Consider the following 15,931-nt stretch of genomic DNA (forward strand, 5'->3'; position numbering starts at 1 on the left):
GGATGGCTTTGGTGTCAAGGGCAAAGCAAGGCAGCTGCTGCCGTCCCCCCGCCCTGCGCCGGTGAAAGTGTGCTGGCCCAGGTGAGGCTGCTCCTGCCTTTCGCTGCGGCCCCGGAGCAGGGGAAGCGGGACCGGGGGAGCCGCGACCACGCTGCTCCCCGGGGCTGCTGCCAGCGCTGCGCTTCCCTTCCCTCCTGGAGCTCCTGGGTCTCTCCAATTCAGATCTGGGGCTCGAAACTTCCCATTTCAGGCCACTTTGTGAGCGAGCTTTAATTAGAACATCATCTGATGGGGCACAGTTCCCCTAGCCGCTGTCTTATGACAGCGATGGAGGGAGGTGTAGGGGACAGCGGCAGCCCCGGGCTGAGGGACATTGCTGCATCGCTCCTGAGGGCAAGAGCAAGAAGAAATCAACCGGTGCTGGCTTTCAGGACTTGAGGGTCTGACTCCAAACTTGATTTAATGCTGATGGAGGCAAGAGCCCCTCCAGGAGCAGCCAAAGTTTAATCAGGAACACAACAGCACTTACAGGCTCAGTGCTCGGTGTCTTAGTCATACGGAGGAGCTGCTGCAACCAATTAAAAACCCAATTTCATTGAAAATACTGCGAGGGAGCATGAGCCTCCCAGTGTGGAAAGGCAACAGTCACTCCATCATCCCAGCTCCCTCGTTAACGCATCACCAGCTCCAACATTCACAGCTCGCTCTGGAGCAAGCAGGGAGGGGGCGCGGGGGGGAAACTAATAACCACCCACAACCCTTAATTCTAAACACAAATTAACAGATCCGGGCTGTTACTCCGGAGAACTGAATCATCCTGAGGGGAGGGAGGGGGAGAAAGGGGGGGGTAAAAGAGGCACAAGAGAAAGGCAGAACTCCATGGGAATGGCTCAGGATTAACTGCTTTTGTATGCTCCCCAAACACTGGGTCAATAGCAGCCCCTCCAACATAAATTCCTGGCCTGGTTCCTTTCCCAGGCAGAGAGCTTGGGGAAGCTCAGGGACAGTTTAGCAGACAAATAGCCATTTTCCAAGTTACAAGGGGGGTGGGTTATTCACTCCAGCTTCGTTTTATTCTTGGTCTCCTCTACAGCTTGAGGTTGGAGGGGTTGGGGGTGTTGGTTAAAGCATAGCAGAAGGGTGAGAAACAAAAGAGCCCCCCACGAAACAAGATCAGAGCCAGCCCCCGAGGAATGAAGGGGGGGAAAAAAAAGAGGCAAGCCATCAGTTCAATAAACACACTTGGATTTATTATTATTATCATCATTTTTTGTATAAAAAGGGGTTAAAGTTTAACAACTAAACTTTTATAAAAAGTTTAGCAACGATTTAAAGTACATCATTACACTCTGTGTGTCTGTGTGTGTGTGCAGAAGCCTGCCGCTTCCGCCGCTGTACAAGGGAGAAAGAAAACAAACAGAGAAAACTCTTCCCTCAAGAGTTCATCACCAGGGTTTGTTTCACTCATATATAGATTTATATATAAATATATACACACAGCCTGCAGCTCTCAGGGTTTGGGGCAGGGGAGAGGGGGGGTGTCAAAAAAAAATAAACCAAACCCAAACCACAAAACAACGAAGGTTAACATTTCTGACCACCGGTTTCTCCCAGGAGAACTGGAGGCTGGATTCCTTCTCGGTACTCACGCTCCACCTTTGGAAGAAAAAGGCAAAGTCTGCTTGGAAAAAGAGAAAGGGCAGCTCCTTGTGAGGCTTCTGTTGGTGCCGTTGTGGTGTGTGTGTGTGTGTCGCTCCCCACGTCGGGAATAGTATATAAAGGAAGCCTTCCATCTAGGGAAAGGGCATTCAAGAGTCTCTTCATAAATAACTAAGGTTCAGTCCACGTTGAAGAATGAGGGGTGGGGAGGATAAAGATCTCGAGTTTAGGTTTGTTTTTATTTTCTTCTTTCTTCTTTATTTTTAAAAAGTCCTTTTAGTTAACGTGGAGTTGTTTATTGTCGTCTTCTCCTCCTCCTCCAGATACAGCTGAAAAATAAGTTCAGCACCTCAGAAACGAAACAACAACAAAAAAAAGGGAAGAAATCCTGGAGACGTTTTCTTGTGCAAAAAAAAAAAACACAGGGGGGAAAAAAAAACACCAACCACCAACCCTCTCCTCAGCGGAACACCTGCAAGAGATTGAAAAGAGGCGGATTCAGGAGAATGCTAACAGGGCAGAGATCCGGACAGACTGGCGCCAGGGAGGAAGCCACAGTTTGAACATTTAACCAAACACTCAGAGATTGGGCAAACCCTGGCGTCCAGATGCAACACATGCAAGCCGCTCTCCCTCTCCCTCCCTCCCTCCCGGCTCCTCAAGAGCACAAATTGAGCATTTGAATAACACACTCGAGGGGGAAAAAATAATAATAGTAATAAAAGGGCAGGAGGAAAAGCCTCTCTGGAGCCCAAATCTGGGCTGAGATCTCTGGAACTGCACTGCTGCGAGGCGCCAGACTGCCTCTCCCGCTGCAATTATTTGATTAAAAGCAGTCCCTTCCCCGAGCTGATAGCGCAGACAATCCCACATCACACAACCGCAGCCACTGCGCCAAGATTCCCAACTTAGTCACTTTGGCCCAGGAAGTCAAGACTTGAAGAGGAGATAAGGATGGGGCTTGCATTAAGCAGCGGGTAGTGTCAGGGCAGCTTAATGAGCAGATAGCGACAGAACGCAGCCCGGCTGCGAGGCAGGCTAATTCCTCACCGATTACAAAGCCAGCTCCTACCCAGGACGGATTCCCAGCACATCTCCCGTTCCCCCAGTCGGCATTTTTTCTTTTCAACGTTTAGGCTAAAAACGAAGAGCATCGCACTCACCGTTCGGCTCAGCCACAAAGTGCTTTGCTGTCGCTTGACATGAGCTCTGAGGGGAACTCGGACGCCTGCGAGGAGAAGGAAAACACCACAAAGGTAAGGGGGAGGTAGCCGGGCGTTGGGAGAAGCAGGAGAAAGCCCTCCCGGCTCGCCCGGGGCTTCAGCCGGGGCTCGCCCGCCCGCGGCTCCCGGCGGCGGTGCCGCCTCCAGCCATCCCCTGGGTGACCACCTCCGCGCTCGGCACCGCGGCCGTTGCTAACGCCGACCGGCACGGCCCGAGCCAGGCCAGCGGGGGGCCGGGGGCGCCCGGCGGAGGCGCTTACCTGTAGCGAGAGGATGCTGATGTCTGTGTTGAGGGTGGTCAGAGGAGTTCTGGAGGAAGGGTTCTGCCCGGGTCTCTGGTGGTGGAGGCTGACGATGCTCGGGTGCGAGTCCAGGGCGATCTGCAGGTCCAAGATGTAGTCGATAACGTGCTGCAGGATTTCCATCTTGCTGACTTTCTTGTTCTGCGGGATGCTGGGCACCAGCTCCTTCAGCTTGGAGTAGCAATCGTTCATGTTGTACAGCAGGCTCATGGGGTCGTCCACGGGCGTTTTGCTCCGGGAGATGCCCAGGTTGTGCTCCGAGAGACCGTTTTTCCTGACGGACCGCACCGGGCTGAAGGCTTTCATGCTGGAAGGCGGGCGGGAGAAAGCCGGGTTCCAAGGAGCAGACAGAAGGACGGGGCTAAGGGGGAAGCCTGCCGAGCGCTGCCGCTGCCCTCCCGCTCTGCGCGCTGCCGCAGCTCGCACTGAGGTGCGCGGCCGCGCCGCCTCCCTTTATGGCGCCGCCGCCGAGCCCAGCCCGCGCTCGCTGCCATTGGCTGCCGCCCGCGCGTCAATCACCCCGCGGCGCCCTCACTGGTGGGGCGGCGGGCGCGGGGGCTGCGCGGGCCTTCCGCCCGCCGAGCCAATCCCGGCAGGGGGGCGGGGCCGCGCCGCACAGCTGAGGGCAGTAAATAGTGCGCGGCCCACTGGCGCCCGGCCCGCCACAAAGGCGCGGGCAGCCGGCGCCACCGGCGGCCTGCCCTCCCTTCTTTTCCCTTCCTTTGCTTTTTCTCCTTAACGGAGCTGTTTCCCACCCTGTCCCCCACGATGAGCCCAGGCAGCGGCTGTGAGGGCTAGCAGTGCCTGAGCGAGGGGTACAGAGCGTGGGACAAGCAGCTGAGGGGCTGGTAGGGGCTGAGGCACCCCCAAAGTCCCTGCGAGTTACAGCACGGAGGGGCTTGGCGTGTACCTGCGTGGGGCCAGCAGCAAGAAGAGAGAGAGAGACAGAAGCCTTTATGTCCGGCGTCGCGCCCCGCTGGGGACACCCGGAGCCCTGGCAGAGCTGCGGAGGGCAGGGCTACCGCAGATGCTGCCGCCGTTAATCGGCGATCATTAAGCCAAGGCACATATTGGAAGTGCATTCACATGGATTGCCCTTGAGCGGCTGCTCATCTGCACCCCGGCAGCCACGCGGGGCTGTCATTAATTAGGCAGAGATTGTTCCTGGTGACAAATGCAAATGTGGGGGTTTTTTTTTGCAGCCTCTGCTTGCAGTCAATGAAACATCTTCCCAAAACATTCCAGAGGGGAGGAAAAAAACCAACAAGCAACAACATAAAGTTGGGGTTTGGGGTTTGTTGTGGGTTTTTTGTTGTTGTTAAGCTGGAGAAGTGGCTTTTAATGTTTTTTTGTAGCTTAGCTCCATCCTGTGTGTTAACGGCTGTGTGGAGCCAGGTAGCTGCCAGCCCCTCTTCGCAGCTGCCACCTGAGGAAAGTTAGTTAAGGGTGGACCTCGGTTAGGACAATTAACACAGGTGGGATTTTACACGAGCCGCAGCAATTCCGTGCAGCGCAGCGGGATGCTGGAAGCAGGTTGGTGTTCCCTGCAAGCCCAACCCAGCACTCACCCCATCAACCCAGGAGGATCGTGCCGTTAATCATCACTATTAAAAGCAGGCAAAGGCTGGGTTGATCTGCGCTGCGGTCGCGTAGCTACAGGAGAGGAGCTGGGGGGGGGGCGGGGGGGGGAGCATCACGGACACTGGGAGACAAAGCTGCGGAGAGCTGGATCGAGATTTTCTTCCTTTCTCTTGGTGTTTTTTTTTTCCTTTCCCCAGTTCAGGAGGCATTCCTGCGCTGGTGGTTGGCAGTTCCGTGGCCAGGACGTTGCGGTGACTGTCACAGCGGGGTGCTTGCCCCGGGGCTTTTCCCTGGGGGTGAATTTGTAGGCGGTGCCGAGGCTGACAGCAACACAATTCAAGGAGATGCGGAGGGTGAAAGTGAATCTCGACGTTCCATCTGATAGGGAAGCAAGTAACATCGTTCAAGTGCAGCTAAAGACAGCAAATAATAATAGTAATACATAAATAAATACCCACCTCGTCATTTAAGGACTCGATTAAAATCACTACTCGGAGCGTCTTCAATCCCTTACATCACTCAAATCTTAATTCCAAGCGTATCTGGTACTTGATCTGCGGCCACAGCCTTCTCTACTCCTTCCAACGTGTTTGTGTTTCTGTCTCACGAACGCGGCAGTGGAAGAAATTTTGACACTATTTTTGGTGTAATTGCAGCCAACGTAAACAAATCCGTTCGTGCTTCCCCCAGCGTTGTCATTCTTGGACAGCGCAGCCGTGCTACAGCCGCGGCCGTCCGGGCTCTGCAGGGACCCCTTTGCGAAGGGTTTCGCTTTTCCACGCTAAAGGGGGCTTAAACCGGCGAGAAGTTGCGCGGAGAGAGGGCTAACCTGGGTTATTGTCTCTGTCCTCAAACGACTGTGCTGTGCGCTTCCAGCACGGGAAAGCGAAGCCTGTGAGCAGCCGAAGCTCCGCTTCCCCCCGGCGGAGCGCCCGAGCCCTCTACCCGTAACGCTTAGTGCCCTCAGCTGTGCTCCTTTCACCTCAAAGGCTTTGGCAGCGGCCGGGCAGCGCCCAGCGCGCCCTGCTCGCGCACACATGCCCCTGCCCGGCGCGGAAGCGGCTGCGCTCCGCGGGGCGTGTGGGGAACGCTCCGGGGCTGCAAAGCCGCTCCTCGGCAGCTCTTCCTCGGGAACTTCGGGGCACGTCCCAGGCGGGGACAGCCTCCCTTCCCCTCCTCCCCTCCGTGTGCCGCCGGGTGCGTCGGAGAGCCGCGTCCGCCCCTCGGTTTGCAACCGGGGTTCCTGCACAGCCGCTTCCCAACCCCGAATCGCCGCTGCAAACATCTGGTAGGAAAACCCTGGCCGCTCGCCGCGCACGAAGCGCCGCTTTCTGCTCCGCGTTCCCCCCTCAGCCCCCACGTCCAGTCCCGCTGCCGCCGGGAGTCGCCAACCCCGGGCTCGGCTCCGGCGTTGCGGGGGAGGGACGTGCGGGCTGCCCCGCCGTGGGAGGCCTGCACCGCCCGGCGCCAGCCCTTGGCGGAGCTGGGGGTGCGCGGCCGCCCCCGGGGGCACCGTCCCTCACTCCCTCCTCCCGAGCCCCGGGCACCGCGCCCCGCTCCGCCCCGCCAGCTCCGCGCCCGAGGCCGGCCCGGACTGCGCGGCGCCAGCCCCGTGACATCAGCCCCTCGCCGCCGCCCCCCCTCGCCGCCCGGCCCCGGCGGCGCCGCTGAGGCGGCTGCCATGGCGACCGGGGCTGCGCCCGCGGCGGCGGCGGCAGGCGGCGGCCCGGCCCCGCTTCCCCCTCCCGGGCGCACCTGCAGCGGGGGCCGCTGCCGGACGCCTCGCCGTGCCACGGCGCGGGGGGGGTGTGGACGGGACACGGCGCGGGGTGTGTGTGGGGAATGTGAGGGGAGGGGGCGCCCGCAGAATGGGGCGAGAGCGGCAAAATCACGGGAAAGGGGGCGCGACCCGGGTGGGAAGGAGCTCGCCAGGCTGCCCCGAGCTGGGTGTGCGGGGGGAGCGTTTGTCCTCTGCTTGGGACCCCCACCGCCCCGAGCTGGGTGTGCGGGGGGAGCGTTTGTCCTGTGCTTGGGACCCCCACCGCCCCGAGCTGGGTGTGCGGGGGGAGCGTTTGTCCTGTGCTTGGGACCCCCACCGCCCGCAGCGGGGTGTGCAGGGGGAGCGTTTGTCCTGTGCTTGGGACCCCCACCGCCCCGAGCTGGGTGTGCGGGGGGAGCGTTTGTCCTGTGCTTGGGACCCCCACCGCCCGCGCGGGGTGTGCGGGGGGAGCGTTTGTCCTGTGCTTGGGACCCCCACCGGCCCGAGCTGGGTGTGCGGGGGGAGCGTTTGTCCTGTGCTTGGGACCCCCACCGGCCCGAGCTGGGTGTGCGGGGGGAGCGTTTGTCCTGTGCTTGGGACCCCCACCGCCCCGAGCTGGGTGTGCGGGGGGAGCGTTTGTCCTGTGCTTGGGACCCCCACCGCCCCGAGCTGGGTGTGCGGGGGGAGCGTTTGTCCTGTGCTTGGGACCCCCACCACCCAAAATAATGATATAAAAAACTGTTTTCTGTGAGGAACAACCAAAAAAATCACACTTTCAAACCAAGGTTTGCTCAAGTCTAATCTGAGCAGCCCCTGGCTCCTGCAGTCATCCCTGAGGGGTGGGGGTCCTGCGGGGGAGAGAGGAGGGAATGTGTGTCTTGTGTGTCAGGACCCCCTCAAAAGAAAGAAAGGAAAAAAACATCAAATCTACGTTTTCTGTAATGAAAACAAACAAAACCCCACACTTTTGAGGGAGGTTGCCTTGCATCTGAACATCCTCTCAGACCTGCAGGAACCCCTGGGGCCAGGGATCCCCGGCGTGAAGGAGAAAGAGTTGGGAGTGGTCGTCCTGTGTGTTGGGGACCCCCTCAAAAGAGAAGCAAGAAAAAAGGAGGAAAAATTACTTTTATATGACGAGAAAACCACACTTTTAAAGGTTTCCTGTTCTCAGACCAACCTCTGGGCACAGGGAATCCCTGGTGTGTGAGGCAGAGCAGGGGTCCTGGGTTTTGGGACCCCCACCAAAAAAAGAAGGCAACATTGGGGGGGGAGGGGGGTAATAAGGAAAAGTCACACTTTTACAGAAGGTTAATTCAGACTGTTAAAGAAGGTTGCCTGTCCTCTCCCAGGCTTCCCGGACCTGCAGTGACCCCTGGGGCTGGGGTCTCTGGTGTGTGAGGGGGTAGGAGGGGGGTGTCTTGGCTGTGTGTCAGGACCCTCAGCTAATAAAAAACCAGAAGAATTTTATTTTCCGTTTTTCGCTTAGTTAAAAATCCTTCTCAAAGGTTTCCCGTCCTGCAGCATCTTACAGAGCTCCGAGCCCAGCCCCTGGGTCCTGCGCAGCCGCCGGTCCCGGGGATCCCCTGGTGTCTGCTCCCAGCGGAGCCACCTCCACCACCCCTCCCCCTCGGCGGGGCCCGGCAAGTTCCTTCCCATCCCAAGGCTCTAATGACATTTATCTCAAACATCTAGTAATAATGTAAATGGTTTTAATTGCCGGGGTATTTAAGCCATCAAACCAGACTCAAAAAATCTGTTAAAACTGGCCCCTTTCCAAGCCATTGACACCATCCGAGCAGGGTGTCCGGAGCTGCTGCGCTGGCAGGCGTTCCCAGGGCACCCAGGTGAAATACCTCGCCCGGGCCGGCTCCTTTTAACCGCTCTGGCCTCTTGTTTTGTTTTGTTTTGTTTGCCTCACGTTTTCCAGTTCATTCAAAGAAAGTTACAAGGGTTTAGAAGTTTTGAGGTTTGGCTTTCTGGGAGGGGAGAGAAAAGAGAGAGAGAGAGAGAGAGGGGGAAGCAGCGCATGCAAAAATGTTTAGTTACAACTTCTGCGAAAGGCACCGGTCTGTAACAGCGTTTTTTTGGGTGTTTTTACTTTCAGAAAGGATTTTCCTGTTGCTTTGGTGCCGGTCAGAAAATGGGGTTTAAAAAAGAATAAAAAATAAGGGGGGGTGAGGGAGAGAAAAATACAAATAAATAAATAAAAAAAAAACCCAAAACAAAGGGAAAAAAAAAAAAAAAAAAAAAGTAAAAAGGGGAAAAAAGAAAGAGGGGAAAGGTTAAAGAAAGAAAAAAGAAGGGGGGGAGAAAGAAAGAAGGAAAAGAAAGGAAGAAAGGAAAACGAAAAGAAATAAAGGAAAGAAAGAGAAAAGGAAAGATAGGAAAGGAAGAAAAAAGAAAAAGGGAAAGAAAAAAGAAAAGAGAAAGAAAAAGAAAGGAAAAAAAGGAGAAGGAAAAAAAAAAGGAAAGAAAAGAAAAAAACTTGGGGGAGAGATAAGGTCTGGAAAACAATCTGGAATTGCCAGGCTGTTGGTGGGAGCTCTGCGGGGCTGGCGTCAGGAAGTCTGCGCCGCCTTCTATTACTGTTGATCCAGCTTTGTGCAGCTGCACTCAGTACAATTAGCTTGTAGAAACAATCCTGCTGTAGGCAGCCTCTTCCCTTCAAAGTGCTTTTCTATACTGATCCCCTCACATCATGATGCTGGAAATCAAGTCACAAGCCGACCACTGTTTGGCCAACATCATCTGTGGGAATTCATTAACCTCCATCCCAGAGATGCAACAAGAGATTGTTTGTCCAGAACTAAACTTACAGCTTAATATGATGGAGCCCATGCAGGAAAAAACCTGTGTCCCCATTTCTTTTTTTTTTTTCATTCCCTTTTTTTCCCCCCCTCGTGTGTGTGTCTGTAACAAGAAACACATTGTGCAGCTCCCCCCGCCCCCCCGTTTTTTTTCTTTAGGGGGTGTGGAATGTAGCTGAAACCAGGCATGAGCCGGCTCCCGCTTCAAACTTTGCCATCAGACTGGTTTTTTGCTTCATCGGGCTGCAGTTTCCATAGAAGCAACTTATCCCCGCGATCATCTCGTTGGGTGCACTTTGCAAGCTCATTTCCCGTCTGAGTTTGCTCTGCTGCTCTCAGATGCTGCAGCTGACACATTTCCTCCCCGTGCACTTTGCACCCACCTCATCCTTGCCCAGATGCTCGGGGCTGATTGTGCCGGGGGGGGCGGGGGGTGTTTCATCTCCCTCTGCAGCTGTCTTGGGGGAAGGGACTTTTTTTTTAACTTATTTTATTTTTAATTTGTCTTTCTATTTTTCCCCTGCTTCAGTGCTCAGCTCGGTGCCTTGCATGCCTGAAGGCCCTCCTTGTCCCCCTCCTTGTCCCCCTCCTTGTCCCCCTCCTTGTCCCCCTCCTAGTCCCCCTCCTTGTCCCCCTCCTTGTCCCTAGCACTGTGGTCCTGGCTCGCCGGGATGTGGCCAGAAGCCCTTGGCCTGCATGCCTGCTGTGTGCTGCTGTGTGTGAGTGCTGCTGGTGGCTCTCCCAGTGCCAGTCCCAGTGCCAGGGGAGTGTGGCTGCCTGAGACCAGTGGCTGGGCAGCAGGGCCCCGGCACACCCCACAGCTGCGTGGGCAGCCCTGGAGCAGCGGCAGGGGGACACCTCCCTGCTCCTGGGGCTGGTTGTGAACAACATTGTCTGCTGGGAGTGTGATTGCAGCTTCCTGGCACCCTGCTGCTGCCTGAGGCAGGGCAGCAGGGCTGGCATCACCTCTCACATTCACCTACCTCCCTTGCAGCCACCCCACCGTGACCCCCTCTGCAGGGCTCTCCAGGCACCTTCCCTGAGTCCCGTTGCCAAACTCCAGACTCCCATTGCCAAACTCCACTCAGCCAGCGCCGCGGAGCTGCCAGCCCTGGGCTCTCCTCTCCCTGCGCTGTGCTCTGGGCTGCTGCTGGCTTTGCACACCGCCGTTCCCTGCAGCCCTGCTTTCTGAGCACCCCTCCTCTGCTCTGTTACATTCCCAAGCTGAGTGTCGTCGGAGCTCGGGAGTGCTGTGATGAAACGCTCTCCTCTGTGCTGGGCTTCTCCTTGGCCAGAAGTGCCTGGCCTTCAGGGTGGACAGGGCCTTTGTTCTGCAGCTCTGATGTGCAGATACTTTCATGAGCTCACACTCCCAAGCTGCTGCTCTGCAGGAAGGACTCTTGCTCAAACTGGCTTCCCCGGCAGCACCCTGCAGGGAGAGGCTTTTCCACACGGGCTGTGTGGCTTTACCAGGACATTTCTGTCAGATCCAAATTCAGACCCCTCAGTTCTGGGGTCTGCTCTTGCAAAGATGCTGAGGGGACTGGGACCTCTGGGTGGTGAGGAACGGCTGAGAGCCCTGGGGCTGTTTAGGCTGGAAAGGAGAAGGTGAGGGGGGATCTGATCAATGCTGATCAATCCTCCAAGGTCAGGAGGCTGGCACCAGGCTGTGTTCAGTGGTGGCCAGGGACAGCACCAGGGGTAAGGGGCACAGAGTGGAACAGCAGAAGTTCCTCTGACCATGAGGAGGAACTTGTGTGACTGAAGGGTGGCAGAGCCCTGGAGCAGGCTGCCCAGAGAGGTGGTGGAGTCTCCATCTCTGGAGTCATTCCAGACCCTCCTGGATGTGTTCCTGTGTGCCCTGCCCTGGGTGACTCTGCCTTGGCAGGGGGTTGGACTGGCTGATCTCCAGAGGTCCTTTCCAACCCTACCATGCTGTGGTTCCATTTTGTAGGATTTCTCATTCCTGGGAGTAGCAGCAGTGCCCTGAGGGCATTACTACCTAAGCTTGCACTTGCAGAAGGCTGTTGCTTACCTGGTGCTACCTGGAGAATAGGATCATGGAATCCTAGCATGGCTCAGGTTGGAAGGGACCTCAGAACTCATCAGGATTGTTTAGCCTGGAGAAGAGGAGGCTCAGGGGTGACCTCATTGCTCTCTACAACTCCCTGAAAGGTGGTTGTAGCCAGGAAGGGGTTGGTCTCTTCTCCCAGGCAACCAGCACCAGAACAAGGGGACACAGTCTCAAGCTGTGCCAGGGGAGGTTTAGGCTGGAGGTGAGGAGAAAGTTCTTCACTGAGCGAGTTGTTCGTCATTGGAGTGTGCTGCCCAGGGAGGTGGTGGAGTCCCCATCCCTGGAGGTGTTGAGGGGGATTGCACATGGCACTTGGTGCCATGGTCTAGTCATGAGGTCTGTGGTGACAGGTTGGACTCAATGATCCTCGAGGTCTCTTCTAACCTTGGTGATACTGTGATACTGATACTGTGATCTACTCCACCCACCCCCACCCCCCAGGCAAGGACACCTCTCAGCTAGACTCAGCTGCTCAAGGGTTGTGGAGCCTGGAGGTGTTCAAGGCCAAGTCAGATGGGGCCTTGATCAATCTGGGCTGGCAGGAGGTGTCCCTCCCATGGCAGGAAGATTGGAACTGGATGATCTTGAAGGTCTCTTCCAACCCAGCCCATTCTATGAGCTGGGGTTCACCTCACTTGGCTGAAGGGCATGCCTGGTTGATGTCTACACCTAAGCCTGTCTTTCAGGACTCGCTTTACAGGCAGTTGAGCAGATTGTTGCTTCTGTGGTGATTTATTTCATCCTCATACAGAAGTCTAAACCACTCTAACTCAACCCTGACTGATGCCCTCTTGACTTCTGAGCCCAGCTCTCCTTATCCCAGCCAGCAGGCAGCTGAAGTGGACACTCTGCTCTTGATCTGGATGGGCAGTGCCCGGCTGGGAGCTCAGACTTGCTCAACTGTCCTCCAGATATTTTTTGGTGTGACTTGACACAATTCAAAGGCTTGAGAGCAGGGAGGAGATGAGCAGTGCCTTGTGGACATTCCCTCAGAAGTCATTCTGGCTGTGGCTTTGTGGGGCACTGGGGATTTGCAGGCCACAGGGTGTAACCTCTGGGTTAGATGCTCCTGGTTGTAAGCTCTGCAGCTCAGCCCCTTGTCAGCTGTAGCAATCTTTGATGTGCGTTTGTGGTGCAGATCCAGCTCCCGTAGGGAGGGAGGCTGCTTTCTGTGCAAGCCTTGTCTGGAAGGTATGCAGAGGGTTGTGAAAGAGGAGAGAGGCTCCCATGGCACAGCTGAATTCTGCTGTGCAGGATTTAATTCAATCCCTGCCTCTGCCACAGAGTTTTTTGTTGTGAGGTGATGGACAAGCCATTTAGAGCAGACTTTTGTCAGGAGCCTGTTTGCCACATGGGAAGTCAATGGGAGTTGTCCTTAAGTATCTAAAGTGTAATGAAAATGCCAACCACTCTAAAGTGACAGCTCCCATCTATCACAGGCTTGGCAGCCACAACTGCAGTTATTAACCAGGACGTTTTCTGGTCAGCTGCTTCACAAATGGCCATTGCTTTAAGGGGAACAACTTAGGGGGTTATTTTCCTCTTCCTTGGAAAGGGAATATCCTCTTTGAGGGTGAGACAGAGGATGGTCTGGTTGAGGCTGTTCAGCCTGGAGAAGAGAAGGCTCCAGGGAGACCTCAGAGCAGCCTGCCAGTACCTGAAGGGGCTCCAGGAGAGCTGGGGACAAGGGCTGGGAGCGACAGGATGAGGGGAAAAGGCTTTGAGCTGGGAGAGGAAGAAATTCTTGAGAGTGAGGGAGGTGAGACACTGGCACAGGCTGCCCAGGGAAGCTGTGGCTGCTTCCTCCCTGGAGGTGTTCCAGGCCAGGCTGGATGAGGCCTTGAGCAGCCTGGGCTGGTGGGAGGTGTCCCTGCCCATGGCAGGGGGCTGGAGCTGGATGACCTTTAAGGTCCCTCCCAAGCCAAACTATGCTATGAAGCTACAAAGTGTGGGAAGTGATTCTGGGGTGGCAGCAGCTCGTTGCAGTACAACATTCCAGTCTCTCTTCCAGTAAGCTCTTCAGGCCCTAGAGATCTCCAGTTTCCAGCTGGGAGCTCACAAGGTGGTGCAGAGCCACTGAAGTGACCATCATGGAGCAGGTGACACTGGGAGAGCAAGGGAGGAGGAAGACCATGAAGGGTTGGTTGGCTTGAGCGTGAGGGAGCCGGAGGAGCAGGGGAAGTAGCAGTCACAGCTGGATGAGGTCTTGGAGGCAGAACAAGGATAGCTGAGGATTAAAGGGGAACAAGGGAGAGGAAGTGTTCAAGCTCCAGCCCTGTCTTCATTGCTTTGGGTTTCACTTGAAATGGTAACTGACAGTCAGGAGCACTGCAGCAAGCACAGGCTTCCCAGGGGCTGCTGCTTTCTGTCTCCTGTCAGGACTGCTCGTGAAGCAGGCCATGGGATTTCACCCCAGCTAGGTAAATTTCTCCTCACAGGAAACAGAAGGTCCAGACTGACCCACTGAGGTCCTTAGAGCCCTCACACAAGAGGCCCTGGAAGCTGGAACCCCAGAGGTTCCACCTCAACACGAGGAGAAACTCCTTTGGTGTGAGGCTGCTGGAGCCCTGGAGCAGGCTGCCCAGAGAGGTTGTGGAGCCTCCTGCTCTGGAGACTTCCAAGACCCACCTGGATGCATTCCTGACAGTCCAGAGCTTCGGATGCAGCTTCAGCTGTGGAGTATTTGAGGGACATAGCTGGTGCCTGGCTCGTGGAGCAGCTGCCCCTGAGAGCAGAGAGGGAATTTGTTTCACTGCTCTGCCTTGGCAGATGAATTTTATCTAAAGCTTCCTGCTTGCCTGTAGCCTGCTCAGGTTCTGAACAGCTTCTGCCCTCAGACTGCTAAGAACAAGATAATCACTTTATATTATGTACTTGAGAGCTAAATTATTTTGAAAGTCTGAAATTAGCAGATGAGGAGGAATTTATTTGCCAAATAATTCAGAAGCAGCTTGGGAAACCTGTCAGAGCCCAGCTTTAACTGCTTAACTAGTGCCTGTTCAACTGAATAGCTCTCAAGCCTGCTTGCAGGATGAGGGAGACCAAAACAAAAGCCCAGGATGCAGCAGATTTTTCTTCCAGACAACAAAAACATGCCATCAGCTCACAAACCAGGGAGTGACAGAGGAAAGCTGACAGCCACTCACTCTCCATGGTGTCCTCTGTGCTTCAGGAGCCTTGCTCTTCCCTGGGACCCTCTTCAGCCATTCTGGAGCTACCTCCAGAGAGCTGGGTGGGCAGAAATCGCCTGAAATTCACTCAGGGCAGTGTGGGTCCTGCATCTGGGGAGGAACAACCCCAGGGGTCAGTGTAGGCTGGGGGCTGAGCTGCTGGAGAGCAGGTCTGGGGGAAAGGACCTGGCAGTCCTGGTGGGCAGCAGGGTGACCAGGAGCCAGCAATGTGCCCCTGGGGCCAAGAAAGCCAAGGGCATCCTGGGGTGCAGCAAGCAGAGTGTGGCCAGCAGGGCAAGGGAGGTTCTCATCCCCCTCTACTCTGTGCTGGTGAGGCCACACCTGGATTACTGTGTCCAGTTCAAGAGGGACAGGGAACTGCTGGAGGGGGACAGCAAAGGGCTGCAGCAGTGCTGAGGGGCCTGGAACCCCCATGGCAGGGGGTTGGCACTGGATGGTCTTTGAGGTCCCCTCCAACCCAGCCTGTTCTATGAATACTTGCCTCGCTGCACAGGGAAGGGGCAAGCCTCCTGGCTGACCAGAGCCTCAGACAGGCATCTCCTCAGATCGATTTGGGGTTTGTAATTAAAGCTGCAGGCTCCAGCATCAGGTGGCAGGGAGCCAGCATCACTCCCCTGACAATGGCCTTCGGCATCTCCCAGCAATGAGGGAACTCCTCGGCTCCCCCGGGGCCCGAAGCGCTGTGAGGTTGCTGCTTGCAGTGCACCCTGCAGCACTTCAGCCCTGCTGGGTTTTTAACTGCTGTCAGCAAAGCCCTGCACGCTCCACGGAGGGAGCCCAGAGCTGATGCCTCCCGACTCGAGTGCCCAGGTCTGAGCCTGGGTGCAGCAGCAAAGCCTTTGCGTGGTGGCTGCCGCTCCCTGCGCTGCTTTCTGCTAGCCAGACCCCTCCGTTCTCCCTGCCTTGCACCCTGTCTACCCGTTCTCACCCCTGCCAAGTGAGGCTCAGACACAAGCACAACAGAATGGCTCCATCTTGCACGTTTTCTGCTCAGTTGGTACAGGTGTAAAGAGCTGCAGAAAGAAGGGGGCAGAGCAGAACCTGACCTGCAGTCTGTCTGTGGGGGTGTCGGGGGTCCCGAAGCAGGGGGCTGGCAGAGCAAACACAAGCTGTTACCTTGCCACTTCGGGTAGTGTTTGACAATCAGGCAGCCTGAGAGGATGACAGATGCAGAAGTCAGGCAGGAACTCGGCTCCTGGAGTCCTCACGTGATGCCTGGGAATCACAGAATGGTTTCAGTTGGAGAAGCCCTCTGAGATCGCCCAGCTCCAGCTCTGCCAAGGCTGGGGCTGAGCCATGGCCCTCAGCACCACAGCTCTGCCTCTTCTAGACACC

The 15,931-nt window shown here is 56.1% G+C and overlaps 1 protein-coding gene across 2 annotated transcripts; it reads right to left on the reverse strand.

Annotated features, from left to right (window-relative positions):
• Nucleotides 1–1,538: 1,538 nt before the first annotated feature.
• Nucleotides 1,539–3,653, reverse strand: ID2 (inhibitor of DNA binding 2). Of its 2 annotated transcripts, none has more exons than XM_054179694.1 (3): nucleotides 3,143–3,653; nucleotides 2,823–2,887; nucleotides 1,539–1,988 (listed from the first exon to the last, which is right to left on the reverse strand). In XM_054179694.1, exons 1-2 carry the CDS (start codon nucleotides 3,488–3,490, stop codon nucleotides 2,831–2,833), a joined length of 405 nt encoding a protein of 134 aa, XP_054035669.1. In that variant the 5' UTR covers nucleotides 3,491–3,653; the 3' UTR covers nucleotides 1,539–1,988; nucleotides 2,823–2,830. The 2 variants fall into 2 exon arrangements, with proteins under 2 accessions (XP_054035669.1, XP_009902321.1); XM_009904019.2 differs by having other exon boundaries at nucleotides 1,964–2,131; nucleotides 3,143–3,652.
• Nucleotides 3,654–15,931: the final 12,278 nt, after the last annotated feature.

The sequence above is a fragment of the Dryobates pubescens genome, chromosome 3 (genome assembly GCF_014839835.1).
Source record: "Dryobates pubescens isolate bDryPub1 chromosome 3, bDryPub1.pri, whole genome shotgun sequence".
Classification (NCBI taxonomy): domain Eukaryota; kingdom Metazoa; phylum Chordata; class Aves; order Piciformes; family Picidae; genus Dryobates; species Dryobates pubescens.